We start from the raw sequence: 16,022 nt of genomic DNA on the forward strand, positions 1-16,022 counted from the left end.
CCAGCCCCTAGGGTACTCACTCATGCTAAACGGATGAACACTGAAAGTGCTGTGTAAGGAAGGTTGTCACACACCCATGTATGGTTCTCATAAGGTCAGCAGAACATGTCTGTCATTTACTGCATGTATGACTTGTATGTAAATGAGAACTACTGGGGTTATACTATACATGTGGGTGTCAGTATAATTCTTCCTCTTCAATCCTCCATATAACTCTCTAACTGTTGTCTTCTGAACATAGCACCTTAGAATCAGTTCTCGTTTGATACAAAATAATGTCTCATTATCAGGATTCAGTTGCAACAAGCAGTTATTTTTTGTTGCTAGATTTTTTGTTGTTGTGACTATCTGGTCTGGCACCTAGATCCTTTTAACGTTTCTGGTTTCTTTTTCGTTAAAACCCTCCACCCATTCCCCTCTTTTTGTTTGTCACTGTCGGAGAGGAGGAGTGAGAGAGAAGGAGGAGGGAGAGGGGAGGAAGGAGAGAGTCTGTGACAATGGTAGTTCAGTCCTGTCTGACAGCTGGGTCCCTGTGCAATTGATCCAGTCTCACTGAGAGTGAAGGAGAGGTTATCTATTCATTCCTTTACACCTCCCACCCTTTCATTTACACTCCCGTTTTTGTGGTTTTGGACAGGTTGTTTACGGCAGAGCCTTTTGGTAGTGTTTTAATTCAGATGCATTTCCATTTGATTGTATTATTTTCCAGAGATCAAGGCAGTGGACTATTTCATATTTTCTGTGTTCTGCTCCACATTTCAGAAATGAATATTAAAGCTGAAAAGAAGGAGTGCAGGCTTTCCCCCGCTCTCTCGCTCGCTGCCCTCGTGCCTCGTCAGAGTTCACATACTCAGCCAGAAGGACTGCTAACCCCTCTGATTTCCTGGGCTGCCTTTTTGTCTTGTTCTACACAATGTGGCTGATGAGGGAGTGGAGTAGAAAGAAGTGATGCTTTGGGGAGCTATCAAAGGGAGTAGTCATGTTCTCTTGTGGCAGAAGGAGAGCAAACTAACAATCATAGTCTGCTCCGTGAGTTACATGTCCCCTGAGGATTGTGGGTAGGAACATCAGGGTGGTTGTCTCTTTGCTGTACATCACTGCATCCATCCCTCTGCCCCAATCGACCCCACACAACCCCACCATATTTCTCCAAACAGCATCTGTGACCCACATCCTTATAAGATCTCATCTCTGCACGAGAAGCAATCATTTGAAGTGTATTTACAGTAGACACAACTAGCTAGTATAGCTTCGATATTGACTGTGTGAACTCAATATTTTGGGGCGTTGTTTCAATGCCTGATGGCATTCTCTCACACCCTGTCTGGGGGTTATCCCCGTGCAGTGTTGCCACCGGAGGGGAAAGAGGGCACAGCCACCCAGGGAATAGTTTGGAACCCAGCCACCACTCAGCCACCTTGGCTCTCCTGGGGAATGGGACTCACGGGGGGTGCATGTTTTTTGATGCTTCTGCTGGACAATGTCGAAGGAGTCCTAAAAGGGACTTCATGTAACCATTGCCCTTGGGGGACAAGCTGACATGTGCTTTTAATCGCCACAGAAATTAATGGAGGCATGAGTTACAGTAGGTCAGCAGCCAGGCCTTTTGACGAATGATCAAACCTGCAGACAGACTGCGTATGGTCAGACCTGCAGGCAGACTGCGTATGGTCAGACCTGCAGGCAGACTGCGTATGGTCAGACCGGCAGGCAGACTGCGTATGGTCAGACCTGCAGACAGACTGCGTATGGTCAGACCTGCAGGCAGGCTGCGTATGGTCAGACCTGCAGGCAGACTGCGTATGGTCAGACCGGCAGGCAGACTGCGTATGGTCAGACCGGCAGGCAGACTGCGTATGGTCAGACCGGCAGGCAGACTGCGTATGGTCAGACCTGCAGGCAGACTGCGTATGGTCAGACCGGCAGGCAGACTGCGTATGGTCAGACCTGCAGGCAGACTGCCTATGGTCAGACCGGCAGGCAGACTGCCTATGGTCAGACCGGCAGGCAGACTGCCTATGGTCAGACCGGCAGGCAGACTGCCTATGGTCAGACCGGCAGGCAGACTGCCTATGGTCAGACCGGCAGGCAGACTGCGTATGGTCAGACCGGCAGGCAGACTGCGTATGGTCAGACCGGCAGGCGTGCAGGCCTGCTTGAGCAAGAACCTCCCCTTTCACCATGGGGGAAAGAAAACATGCATGCAATGCATAAACATAGTGGATACTGAGGGGTGTGTGTGTGTGTGTGTGTGTGTGTGTAGAGACCCACCTAATGTGAACATGTAGACCAGTGTTTCCCAACTCCAGTCCTCCAGTACCCCCAACTCCAGTCCTCCAGTACCCCCAACTCCAGTCCTCCAGTACCCCCAACACTCCAGTCCTCCAGTACCCCCAACACTCCAATCCTCCAGTACCCCCAACACCCCAACTCCAGTACCCCCAACACCCCAACTCCAGTACCCCCAACACCCCAACTCCAGTACCCCCAACACCCCAACTCCAGTCCTCCAGTACCCCCAACACCCCAGTCCTCCAGTACCCCCAACACCCCAGTCCTCCAGTACCCCCAACACTACAGTCCTCCAGTACCCCCAACACCCCAACTCCAGTCCTCCAGTACCCCCAACACCCCAACTCCAGTCCTCCAGTACCCCAACAGCAGTACCCCCAACACCCCAACACCAGTACCCCCAACACCAGTCCTCCAGTACCCCCAACACCAGTCCTCCAGTACCCCCAACACCAGTCCTCCAGTACCCCCAACAGCAGCACACACTTTTTTTTGTAGCCCCAGACAAACTCACCCGATTCGACTCATTGAAGGCTTGATGATTAGTTGACAAGTTGAATAAGGTGTTTGTCCGGGACTACAACAAAAATGCGTTGTGTTGGGGGTACTGGAGTTGGGGTGTTGGGGGTACTGGAGTTGGGGTGTTGGGGGTACTGGAGTTGGGGTACTGGAGTTGGGGTGTTGGGGGTACTGGAGTTGGGGTGTTGGGGGTACTGGAGGACTGGAGTTGGGGTGTTGGGGGTACTGGAGTTGGGATGTTGGGGGTACTGGAGTTGGGGTGTTGGGGGTACTGGAGGACTGGTGTTGGGGGTACTGGAGTTGGGGTGTTGGGGGTACTGGAGGACTGGTGTTGGGGGTACTGGAGGACTGGTGTTGGGGGTACAGGAGGACTGGAGTTGGGGGTACTGGAGGACTGGAGTTGGGGGTACTGGAGGACTGGGGTGTTGGGGGTACTGGAGGACTGGAGTTGAGGAACACTGCTGTAGACCAACTGAAATTCAGAGAAACAATTATTCTCCAGGAAAGCTCTGTCTCTTTGGGTCAGTGCCTCACGCTGCAACCTGAGCCCTGCTTCCGTTCAGGTAAGAATGTTAGGAGAGGAGACAGGCTTTATCCACGTGACCCAGATGCTCCTTATTAAAGCAGTGGAGGAACTGCCTGCCTGATGAACTGGTTCCTGAAGCTACAGACCTGACCACTGTTTGGTTCTACTCGATTTAAATCTCCTGGCCCAAGGCCACTGACTGGCATGGTTAAGTGTAGGCGCTACAGAAGCTTTTGGTCCTTGTGGTGTCTTTAACCCCTCATGTCTAAATGTTTAGGTGCATTCGTAAATTCAGTCTGGCTATTTACTCCGATTTCAGAGCACTCTCTGAGTGTGCCAGAGTACATAATAACTGATGAATTTACGAACCGGTATTAGTTGAATATTACCGGCTTTAGTGAACGTTGGCAAAAAAAACGTAATTCAATTGTTTCCAGCAGCACCGTTAGCCACCAATGCTCTAGATAACATCAAAACAGCCTAACCAGCTCTGCTAGGGTGAGTAAAATAGTCAGAGGTTCTCTCATTTGTGTCTGGAAGTAGCTAGCAAGTTTAGCCTGTTGGCTTGAGCGCTTGTGAGGTCAGAACACTTGGATCAACGCTATCGGCCTGAGTGTCCAGTGTGCGCTCTAAAGAATCTCAAATATTTGAGACGCTCTGAATTTACGAGCGGACAATCTGACAATGCTCTGCATTTACGAATGCCCAGAGCGCACTCCAGAGTGAATTTACGAACACACCCATAGTGTTGTTTGGTCAAGTGCCCGATATCTGCTGAGAATGATGAACAGTGGTTTATAGACATTACAAACATGATCAGCTAGACATTAATATTCTAGATGATTGAACCTCTCTTTTCCCTCAATCTTTCTATCTCTCTCCTCCACAGACAAGGAGAAGCGTGTGAAGTCTGGGTCAGATGGGGAAGGAGCCAGTAGTAGCCAGTCGGAGAGCTCGGCAAGCCTGGGCAGTCTGAAGGGAGGAGGTGAGTCACCAACCATAACGTCTCTCTGCCTCAAGGATGGAAAGATATTCAAAAGGCAAGATATTCATATAGCCCAGGGGCAGGTGATGATAATCTGGTGCATGTTGAGTCCTTTGTCTTGGAGTCCATTTTAGCCTAAATCCACCATCACGCACTCATGCTGGTTACTGTCTTTGTTCTTCTGTAGATACTGGCTTGATCAATACTTCCTTGAGGTCTGTTTTTCTCAGAATCATGTCTCTCTGATTGTATTTTTTTTTAAAGATATTTGGCACAGAGGAATGTTAAGGAGGTAGGTGACCTCTGGCATGTAAGCTTGAGTCCAACAACAGGAAACAGTTTGTTTGAAAAGCTTGAGGGATCTACATTCTTTGTGGCTGTTCGGTTCCTCGTCCATGGAATTCTGTAAGCCAAGAGATTCTAGTCCCTGTGACCGTTTCCTCAAATCCTGCTGGTGAGGCATATTTAGCTTCAGACCCTGAAGTACTGTGTTGCCCTCTTTTTGAGGGACCTGAGTTCATATCCGTTTGGACCTAGTATCTAGGTGTATGGCAATAATAAACTATGTAAGCAGGCAGTATGTGAAAATGAGTGTGTGGACTGGGGGGGACCAACCATAAATAGTGCAGAGCCTCCACCTAGTGGGAATATACCCCTACAGTGTGTGAGTGTGTACAGTACCGGTCAAAAGTTTGGACACACCTACTCATTCAAGGGATGTTCTTTATTATTATTGATTTTTTTACAATTTTCTACATTGTAGAATAATAGTGAAGACATCAAAACTATAAAATAACACATATGGGATCATGTAGTAACCCAAAAAGTGTATACACTGCTCAAAAAAATAAAGGGAACACTAAAATAACACATCCTAGATCTGAATGAATGAAATATTCTTATTAAATACTTTTTTCTTTACATAGTTGAATGTGCTGACAACAAAATCTCACACAAATTATCAATGGAAATCAAATTTATCAACCCATGGAGGTCTGGATTTGGAGTCGCACTCAAAATTAAAGTGGAAAACCACACTACAGGCTCATCCAACTTTGATGTAATGTCCTTAAAACAAGTAAAAATGAGGCTCAGTAGTGTGTGTGGCCTCCACGTGCCTGTATGACCTCCCTACAACGCCTGGGCATGCTCCTGATGAGGTGGCGGATGGTCTCCTGAGGGATCTCCTCCCAGACCTGGACTAAAGCATCCGCCAACTCTTGGACAGTCTGTGGTGCAACGTGGTGTTGGTGGATGGAGCGAGACATGATGTCCCAGATGTGCCCAATTGGATTCAGGTCTGGGGAACGGGCGGGCCAGTCCATAGCATCAATGCCTTCCTCTTGCAGGAACTGCTGACACACTCCAGCCACATGAGGTCTAGTATTGTCTTGCATTAGGAGGAACCCAGGGCCAACCGCACCAGCATATGGTCTCACAAGGGGTCTGAGGATCTCATCTCGGTACCTAATGGCAGTCAGGCTACCTCTGGCGAGCACATGGAGGGCTGTGCGGCCCCCCAAAGAAATGCCACCCCACACCATGACTGACCCACCGCCAAACCGGTCATGCTGGAGGATGTTGCAGGCAGCAGAACGTTCTCCACGGCGTCTCCAGACTGTCACATCTGTCACATGTGCTCAGTGTGAACCTGCTTTCATCTGTGAAGAGCACAGGGCGCCAGTGGCGAATTTGCCAATCTTGGTGTTCTCTGGCAAATGCCAAACGTCCTGCACGGTGTTGGGCTGTAAGCACAACCCCCACCTGTGGACGTCGGGCCCTCATACCACCCTCATGGAGTCTGTTTCTGACCGTTTGAGCAGACACATGCACATTTGTGACCTGCTGGAGGTCATTTTGCAGGGCTCTGGCAGTGCTCCTCCTGCTCCTCCTTGCACAAAGGCGGAGGTAGCGGTCCTGCTGCTGGGTTGTTGCCCTCCTACGGCCTCCTCCACGTCTCCTGATGTACTGGCCTGTCTCCTGGTAGTGCCTCCATGCTCTGGACACTACGCTGACAGACACAGCAAACCTTCTTGTCACAGCTCGCATTGATGTGCCGTCCTGGATGAGCTGCACTACCTGAGCCACTTGTGTGGGTTGTAGACTCCGTCTCATGCTACCACTAGAGTGAAAGCACCGGCAGCATTCAAAAGTGACCAAAACATCAGCCAGGAAGCATAGGAACTGAGAAGTGGTCTGTGGTCGCCACCTGCAGAACCACTCCTTTATTGGGGGTGTCTTGCTAATTGCCTATAATTTCCACCTGTTGTCTATTCCATTTGCACAACAACATGTGAAATGTATTGTCAATCAGTGTTGCTTCCTAAATGGACAGTTTGATTTCACAGAAGTGTGATTGACTTGGAGTTACATTGTGTTGTTTAAGTGTTCCCTTTATTTTTTTGAGCTGTGTGTGTGTGTGTGTGTTTGATATATATATATATATATATATATCAATCACAAACTTTACACACACACAATAATTAGTAAAGATCTGGTACCAGGGTTTAGTGCCTCAGAGTGCTCAAAGATACTTTAAAAGGTGGATCCCTTCCCTTCAACACAATAAAAGAAACAAGAACACTGCTCAATCCCAAATAAACTTAAGGTCCAGTGTTCCAGAATCCGTTCCAAGCTTTACTGGCGCCTGACCTGAGGTGCAGCGTGCGAATGGAAACGGTGGCTGACCTGTGGCTGTCCCAATAAAACACAGCTCGACAGTTTATTTTGTGAAAACAAACTAAATGGTGCTCTTTCATTTAAACGGGACCACTCGAACTATTAACTCCTCTCACTTTTACCACAACCAATGGCAACTCACGACCGTGGCAATGCGCTCTGTCTGTCGACAGGATTTGTACGTACAAATCCCTCACTGTGATTAAGTAAATGTTTGTCATATTTAGTACTTTTTATTTTCACTGGTGAGCGAGTTACACAACTTTACACTGCTTGAAACAACTAATTAGCAAACGTAGATAGCTTGTAGTTTTCAATAGTCTTCCCTCACTCGTGTTGCACAGTTCCCTAGCAACCGCTCAGTCTCCCAAATATGTCCCACATGCAACAATACCAGTACATACTTAAGGAATAAGGCATGAGGGAGTGTGGTATATGGCCAATATTCCATGGCCAAGGGCTGTTCTTATGTATGACGCAATGCAGAGTGCCTGGATACAGACCTTAGCCGTGGTATATTGGCCACCTACCATAAACCCCTGCGGTGCCTTATTGCTATTATAAACTGGTGACCAATGTAATTAGAGCAGTAAAAACAAATGTTTTGTCATACCCGCGGTATGCAGTCTGATATACCACGGCTGTCAGCCAATCAGCATTCAGGGCTCAACCCACCCAGTTTATAATAAGTTATACAGTCTGTGCCAAAAAAAACAACTAAGTAACCAGGGGGTTTACAGCTGCATTCCAGATCCCTACACCATACAGTACCTCTGGCACTCTGAGTTCTCCCTCTTCTCCCCTCCTCTGGGATCATGGGGATCAGTCACTGTGTGACACATACAGAGCAGCCTTAAAACATCGTCTTAGCCACGCACCCCCGTCTTCTGGCCAGTTGGACCCCAGCCAGCCAGAGTGGGATCCCTCAGCTGACACTTAACATGGTCCGGGACTGGATCAGCTCGAGATCACAAAAGGATCAGTGCCATTTGGGTTCAGAGATTTATAGATCCTCTCTAGAGAGAGGATAAAACCCTTGACCTGGAAATTATATTTTTGTAACAGAGGGGCTTTGGTGTAAGGGGATTGCAGCCCTGTCACTTTATTTTTGGCAGTACTTGAGCTATGACTCACAGAGGGATGTGTGGGTTAGACCCATAATGAAGTGGTATTGACAGAGATGCAACGTGCTCACAGTAAGTATACACCACCTGGGAGCCTCAGGAAGGTGTGTTGCTGGAGCCCCTCTGATAGTTTCCTGCTCATCACACAAACTAGTGTTTGTGTGCTGACGTGTGCATCTCTATGCACATGCTCCCGTGTCCTCTCCACTTGGAGATGTAGTTTCTTAGAGGCCTGTAACATGATACTCCTGTTTGCCGCTCACTCCCTGGGGCAAGCCTGCCAGACGATGCCCAGACCCCAGCTCCAAAGCATGCAAACATTTAAAAACGATATGTTGCTTATGCTTTTATCTATCAAATGTATTGCACAACTAGCTAAGTTTTTTTTTAAAATGTTTTATTTTATCACGTTATACATTTATTTGGGGATTCCACCCTGTAATTTGCCTGATGACACGTGATTGGAGAAGGAGTCTCATTTCATACAAGGGCATTTCTCTACATTCCCTCTTCTCGGTTACCTTTGACCTTTTTCGAAAGGAGGACGGAGGAGAGAGAACCCAACAGTTGAGCAAATCTAATTAAGAAAAGGCCAAGGTCTTCTAAGGAGAAAGAAGGATAGGTGCTTTAACCTGTTGAGTGTAGGGGGCAGTGTTTGGATGAAAAACGTACCCAAATGAAACGGCCTATTTCTCAAGCCCAGAATCTAGAATATGCATATAATTGTCAGATTAGGATAGAAAATACAAAAGTATACAAAAGTTTCCAAAACTGTCAAAATATTGTCTGTGAGTATAACAGAACTGATATTGCAGGCGAAAACCTGAGGAAAATTCAACCCGGACGTGCTTTTTTTCCTCAAAGCTCTCTGTTCCATTGCCTGCCTTCGCTCCATTTAAAGGGATATCAACCAGATTCATTTTCCTATGGCTTCCACATGGTGTGAACAGTCTTTAGACATAGTGTCAGGCTTTTATTTTGAAAAATGAGCGAGAAAGATCACATCGCGTCATTGTATGGCTGGGTGCCAGCAGCGTTTTGCATACGCAACAGCTTGGAGCAGACATTTTCTCTCTCTCCTCTTGAAGAAGCTACAGTTCCGGTTGAAATATTATTGTTTATATATTGTAAAAACAACCTGAGGATTGATTATAAAAAAAAACGTTTGACATGTTTCTACGAACTTTACGGATGCTATTTGGAATTTGTCTGCCTGGTCGTGATTGCTCGAGCCTGTGGATTTCTGAAAACGCGCCAATCAAATGGAGGTATTTTGGATATAAAAATCATCTTTATGGAACAAAAGGAACATTTATTGTGTAACTGGGAGTCTCGTGAGTGCAAACATCCGAAGATCATCAAAGGTAAGCGATTCATTTATTGCTTTTCTGACTTTCGTGACCGATCTACTTGGCTGCTAGCTGTTTAATGTTTTGTCTACTGAGAGAGATGTCCTTACATAAACGCTTGGTATGCTTTCGCCGAAAAGCTTTTTTGAAATCTGACACGCCAGGTGGATTAACAACAAACTAAGCTGTGTTTTGCTATATTGCACTTGTGATTTCATGAAAATTAAAACATTTTTGTAATTTAATTTGAATTTTGCACTCGGGATGGGTGCATCAAGAAGTTAATGGAGCCAAGTACAACTTTGAGACGGGTTTAGAGAACTGAGATTTGACCTCCGACGACAGTTAGTCTGACCAGACAATCGATGCTCAGACAATTAGGAGGGGTAGTAAGGAAGGCTTGGTCCTAATGATTCCGGTTAATGTTATGTTTGCATATGATGATTATAAGTGTGCATGAGTATTGGTGCAAGTATGCTATGATAAATTACTTGGTAGACGTCTCACTTGTACAGCTTGTAATGTCATTTAGGCAATACTTTTTTTGTAAGTCTGTTTAAAAGTCAGGTTTGTATAAGTCTCTGAGTTCCATTAAGTATGTTTGCTTTCCATTGTTTTACAGAAGTGGCCACAGGAAACCTTCTAGACTTGGCAGAGGGGGTGAACATGGCACTGGTCCACTCGGGGACAAAAGAGAGCGAGCTGGACCCCTTCATGGTGCGCAACCACTCCACAGAGAACAACAATACTGTATGGGTAAGAGAATGGGGGCTAGAATAGTACTACTGGAGCTGCACAGGCTTGATAAGAGGGGCAATGCTTTATGGATGACAACCAAAGGCTTGGCGAGCATATGTTTTGCTACAACTAGCTGTATGGGTTAGATAAAATGGATGGAACAGCAACAGTATACTGTACGGGTAAGATGAAAACAATACAGTATTGGCAATAGCTCCTAGCATACACACTTTATTCAAAGGCAGGGTATTTATAATAGAGCAATGTTTCTCAACCCTGGTCCTCCAGTACCCCCAACAATACACTGTTTAGTTTTATCCCTGGACAAACACACCTCATTGAGACCTTGAGGATTAGTTGACAAGTTGAATCAAGTGTGCTTGTCCAGAGTTGCAATAAAAATGTGTACAGTAAGGAGGACCAGGGTTGGGAAACACTGTACTAGAGTATATGTATGGGTTGAGTTAAGCTCAGGACAATGGTGCATTGAAAAGGACAATACTTGTCAGATGGTCCCCATAACAGGGGAGGGTGTCAGGTTGTTACTCTGCAATTATATACTTATTTGGGTAGAGGTGTGTGTTAACTTTAGCTGCTCATAACTCTACCTTTTTAAATCTACTGTAAAACCATAAGAGCCGTTTGATGCCATTATCTATATTGGAGATCACTTCCTGCAGTGTACCTACTGTAAACCTTTTCTAAATGTTTTTAACAGTATTTAAATTACTTTGACATTGTCTTCTTTCACTGACCTTGTCTGTTTTTTTTCTGGTAGGAGCTTGAGGATGGTCTGGATGAAGCTTTCTCAAGGTGGGTGATGTTACTGTACCTCGTCCAGTCCCCCTCTGCAGTACCCCACCACACACACACACACACTGCTCTGGAAATAGCCAGTGGTTAGGGCTCGTCTCATAAATGCTGCCACTCCCTCCTCCTGGCTCGTTGCGCTTATATCTTAGAAACAGACTGTGTTTTCAGTTTACTGGCGTCAACACCACACTTAGTCGTCATCTGCTTTCTCAGCCTCTCTTTCTTTTGGCCCCCACATGCAGTGATTTAACAAGTACGTTTTCAAGTTGGGATAGATTGACTCTGGCATACAAGAATGGTTGTGGTTGAGGGATAAATACAGAGCGCTGGTTTTCGGTCACACAACTAGCAGGTTCAAGGTTGACTGGACATGTCCTTCAGTGTATTCCTTGTGCTTTTGCACAGACTGGGATTACTCAAGGGCTCATTTTAAGCTAACCCAACTCATGCAGAGCTCAAAAGACGCCATTTTGTTTCAATCAACCCTGATGGGGTTTTGAGGCCTATCTGTGGAGTTTGGGGAGCTGAATCACAATTCCCAATATATTTATCTGTTTTCTAATGTCTACCACAAAGTAAGAGTCTAATTCCAGTCTTGTCAGTGCTTTAATTTCCCCCAGGACTCTTTTAATTTTCTCAGTTGAAACTGACAGTGGCCTCCTCTGTTTGTCTGTCTGGAGGTAGGGACAGTTTGCTTCATAGACTGGTAATCAAGCCATCTAACGCTGTTATCAGATAATTATTTGTCTGCGCACACAGTAATTACTCACTAAGCTGTTAATATCTGCTGCGGTGTCTGTTGCTGTGATTAACGAGGGGACTCTGGAGAAGTGATTGTCTTAATTGAGGGAAATTTAGGAAGTTCAAGCCTTTGAGGAGGCAGAGGATCTGGTGCAAGCCTTTGAGGAGGCAGAGGGTCTGGTGCAAGCCTTTGAGGAGGCAGAGGGTCTGGTGCAAGCCTTTGAGGAGGCAGAGGGTCTGGTGCAAGCCTTTGAGGAGGCAGAGGGTCTGGTGCAAGCCTTTGAGGAGGCAGAGGGTCTGGTGCAAGCCTTTGAGGAGGCAGAGGGTCTGGTGCAAGCCTTTGAGGAGGCAGAGGGTCTGGTGCAAGCCTTTGAGGAGGCAGAGGGTCTGGTGCAAGCCTTTGAGGAGGCAGAGGGTCTGGTGCAAGCCTTTGAGGAGGCAGAGGGTCTGGTGCAAGCCTTTGAGGAGGCAGAGGGTCTGGTGCAAGCCTTTGAGGAGGCAGAGGGTCTGGTGCAAGCCTTTGAGGAGGCAGAGGGTCTGGTGCAAGCCTTTGAGGAGGCAGAGGATCTGGTGCAAGCCTTTGAGGAGGCAGAGGGTCTGGTGCAAGCCTTTGAGGAGGCAGAGGATCTGGTACAAGCCTTTGAGGAGGCGTTGAGCCAATGGTGAAACGAAGTGTCATATGGACTGACCTTGATGATCTGCTGATGTCAGTACTTGTAGACTCACTTCTTTTTTTTCTTTTTTTAGTTCCATGCCTGTTGCTGATATATGCGTATGGAGAGTTTTTCATTACTTAGGCTGCCACTTCAAAGTCTCTGTCACTGGACTCAAACAAGCTGGCTCTTTTAGTATGAATTTTCTAAAAAGACCCAGTGATGACAGAAAAATGTGATTCTGTCTGTGAGACCTTAGTCTTCCTCAAGACTGGGCTGTTTGTCCACACGTAGGGAGTTTATAATCGGGTATATTTTGTTGTTGCTAATGCTTGTTCTTTCCTTTATTTTCTTAGGGAATGGGGTGGAGTGAGGGCAGACTTTTCCTCTGTGTTTGAGGAAGAGCTTTCAGTAAAAGGCAGTTAATTGGCAGTAGGGCTTCGGTTCCTCCAAATATGCTGTGGGTGGTAGAATGGGGTAGCAGAAGTCTGGAAGTCAAAGGACGCATGTAATGTAGACAGTGGTTTTCCTCCTTCAGGACTTCTTGTGAATCCAAGAACAGTTTGTGTCAATCCTCCATCCTTGTATGTTAGCGTTTTACTAGTTCTAAAACCTATACAGTGTTGACATTTCTTACCTTTATTCTCTGCGTGAGTGATTTTAAGTTCAGCCTTATGGTCACGTAAACCTCTCCCTGTACATCCCTTTAAACAATGGTATGTAGCAAAGTTGAGTCCAGGGCTTTTTCTCAATACTGATACTGACCTTGGACTGATGAGCCATTGCTCTAAATCAAGGGATTACAGTGACACCTTCCGGCGTAAATGGTTACTGCAAACTTTGGGCATGGGTGGACATCCTCTGCAGTTCCTCACTATGACTATAGGGGACATGATTTTCTAATCTTTTAGTACTGGTATGAGGTTCTAACAGCTGTCTGACATTTTACATTTCCTTTGCACCCCTCAGCCGCAGTCTGGATAGCTTTGAATCATACTCAGGTAATGATGTCATCCATTGGATGTGCCGTGTGCCCCCCCCCTCCCTCCCATTACTTCCCCCAGTCACCACCACTACATTCACCACTCTCATCCAAACTGTGACCCCCTCTGTCACTCTCTTGTCCTCACCGCACCCAGCCCATCTGTCTGAGCGTGGATGTGTACATTACTGCTACGATGTAGTTGCATATCTCGATGTAGGAGTATTCTGTTACCACAGCTCGGAACCCTGTCCTATTGATTTTCCCTATTGACGATGCTGAGGTAACGAAGGGCTCAAACGGAGAAGTACCCATATGATTTAAGTTTGGACTAGAGGATCCTACTTAAAACCAGCAAAGTGGACAGAGGCTGGGAAGGCTGTGCTGTGTATGCAAGGCAGGGTTCTATGCTAACGTGTTGATATGTTATTTATTCTCATTTTGTCCATGCCTCGGATTTGTGTTCTTCTTCTTTCTAATCATCAGCCATTTCACCGTTGTTGCCACATCACTAAATGAGTGATGACATGGTGAGCCAAGTGGTTACTGTGGTAGCAGTGAAGTATTGAAAGTGTCTGGCGTGTGTTGAAACATTGTCTTGTCAGGTCTGAGAGCTGTAGTCGTGTGAAGAGATTGTCTTACTTAGATGACCATACCTGACTGTTTGATTATTTCACACAACATGCCTCTACTGTTTAGTTCTGGATACTGTAACATGAGACCAACACAGTATTTGTAGTTACACTTACTCAAATTTGACACATTTGTGTATAGTATATTTAATGTCATGTTCAACAATGTTTGCTTGTAGCCAATACACTCATTTGACAATTTTAAATTGTACTACTGCACAAAGCTTTTCAATGTTAATGCAACGACATCTCCATTCATTTCAATGTATTGAGTGTTCACATCCCATCTGTTATATGGTGTCTTTTGCCTGATTAATGTGATAAGTGAAATGTCTTTCCTTCTCCCGTCTAGACTCGCTGAGTCTCGCAATAACCCCCAGGTCCTGGACATTGGGGTAAACCCTCAGGACTTCAACACCGAAGAGTGCCTGTCCCCAACTAACTGGGACAAAACGGACGCAGACAACACCGAGAAAGACGATATGTTTGGGTTCTAAGGGTGGAGCCACTGCGGACTCAAGGCATTGAGGAAGGGAGAGAAAGATGGAGGGATTTGAGTGAAAGCAGTAGAGGCAGTGACTGGGATGTCTGTGAAATAGTAGTGCCATGGAGTTTGTACCTGATTCTCCCTGAAAGTCCACTCAGTGGCGCCATCTTGAGGGATGTGACTGTTTGTGCATCTAGCTGACCAACCAGGTGAGACCTTCCTGAGCAGAGAGCCTCCAGAACTCATACCAAAGCAATGTAACCATTTGTTTATTTTAATTAAATGTTAAACATGCAGCCATCTGGTGTTAAATTCAACTGTGCATTAATTTTGTATTTTTCTATTTGCCCACTGTATATGTATCTACTGGTATGTTTGAACTGTGTGTGTACACAATTTAAGTATGTATCTACAAGCTGATAGAGCTATATTTAATCATTTTTTGAGCATTTGGTGAAGGCGCAGTTAAGCATTTAGAGGCAGAAAATGGATAAAACAGGTTAAACCTATGGTCAGTGTTTGATGTGGAGTCGGGGCTAATGCCATGGTTATGTTCCCTATGTTAATGTACCCTATGTTAATGTACCTGTGGATGGAGGGGAATCTTCACAGGTGATGGATTGAAAGCCACCAGCTGAACTCCAGCCCTGATGCCAAATATAAGAATAATGAGTGCGGGTGACTCATCTGTGCTCTAATAATTGGGCAAACAGGCTTGATCAAAATTGACTTGCATATATAATGTGTGTGTGTGTGTGTGTGTGTGTGTGTGTGTGTGTGTGTGTGTGTGTGTGTGTGTGTGTGTGGATTCATCTTTTATTCTATTGCTAGATCTATTTTTGCACTCTACTCATCCCTCTCCAAAGCACATACTTTCATGTTGGGGATTGTTATAACATCAAACTCTTACATATACCACTGTAATGTTGTCTATGACCTTGTTTGTGCTAATAAAGATTTGATAGTTTACTCATCAGTTTGGGTATGAGGATTTGAGGTCGTCTCAGTGTTAATGTCTGACATTTTTCTTAGTTTGAAATGTATTTAATTAATTTCCGGGTTTATGTTACTCCTATTGAATACTCCTATTGAATTCAATAAAATGTATATCAATGTGAGGCTGTTTTAATAATCTACTGTACATGTACACACACCGCACCAGTTACAAATATTACAGCTCAGCTTTCTCTCATAGGCCACCTGTGGTTACATTCAAGTAACACATGAGTCATAACATTGGCATTAAACATGTTATTTGTGGGTAAAACAATTGGCCAACGCCATATTAAACTAATTCGATGGTATCCAAATGCACAATCAATCGAAAATGGACAGCTCATGGTGCTGAAAGTAGGCTAATTAATTTCAACCATCTTCATTTAGACTTTAATAAAAACGAGGGCTTTGTTTTGGAGCCTATTTCCTCCTTTTTAAGAAATACGAGCTAGGCCTACCTTTTTGACAGATGAAATTAAGCTATAGGCTGCATAGACATAGATTTG

The 16,022-nt window shown here is 45.5% G+C and overlaps 1 protein-coding gene across 4 annotated transcripts in view; it reads left to right on the forward strand.

Annotated features, from left to right (window-relative positions):
• The window catches only part of LOC139383400 (low density lipoprotein receptor adapter protein 1-B-like), a 64,702-nt gene extending 49,206 nt beyond the window's left edge, over positions 1–15,496 (forward strand). Inside the window, exons 6-11 of one of the 4 annotated variants that reach the window (XM_071127936.1) lie at positions 4,227–4,322; positions 10,097–10,230; positions 10,991–11,025; positions 13,389–13,420; positions 13,888–13,931; positions 14,386–14,607. In XM_071127936.1, the coding sequence (XP_070984037.1) occupies positions 4,227–4,322; positions 10,097–10,230; positions 10,991–11,025; positions 13,389–13,420; positions 13,888–13,916 (326 nt within the window). In that variant the 3' untranslated portion in view covers positions 13,917–13,931; positions 14,386–14,607. Of the gene's footprint in view, positions 1–4,226; positions 4,323–10,096; positions 10,231–10,990; positions 11,026–13,388; positions 13,421–13,887; positions 13,932–14,385 lie in introns of all 4 variants that reach the window. The other 3 variants (XM_071127935.1, XM_071127933.1, XM_071127934.1) reach the window with 3 other exon arrangements.
• The last annotated feature ends 526 nt before the right edge of the window (positions 15,497–16,022 follow it).

This window comes from Oncorhynchus clarkii, chromosome 25, assembly GCF_045791955.1.
Source record: "Oncorhynchus clarkii lewisi isolate Uvic-CL-2024 chromosome 25, UVic_Ocla_1.0, whole genome shotgun sequence".
Taxonomy (NCBI): domain Eukaryota; kingdom Metazoa; phylum Chordata; class Actinopteri; order Salmoniformes; family Salmonidae; genus Oncorhynchus; species Oncorhynchus clarkii.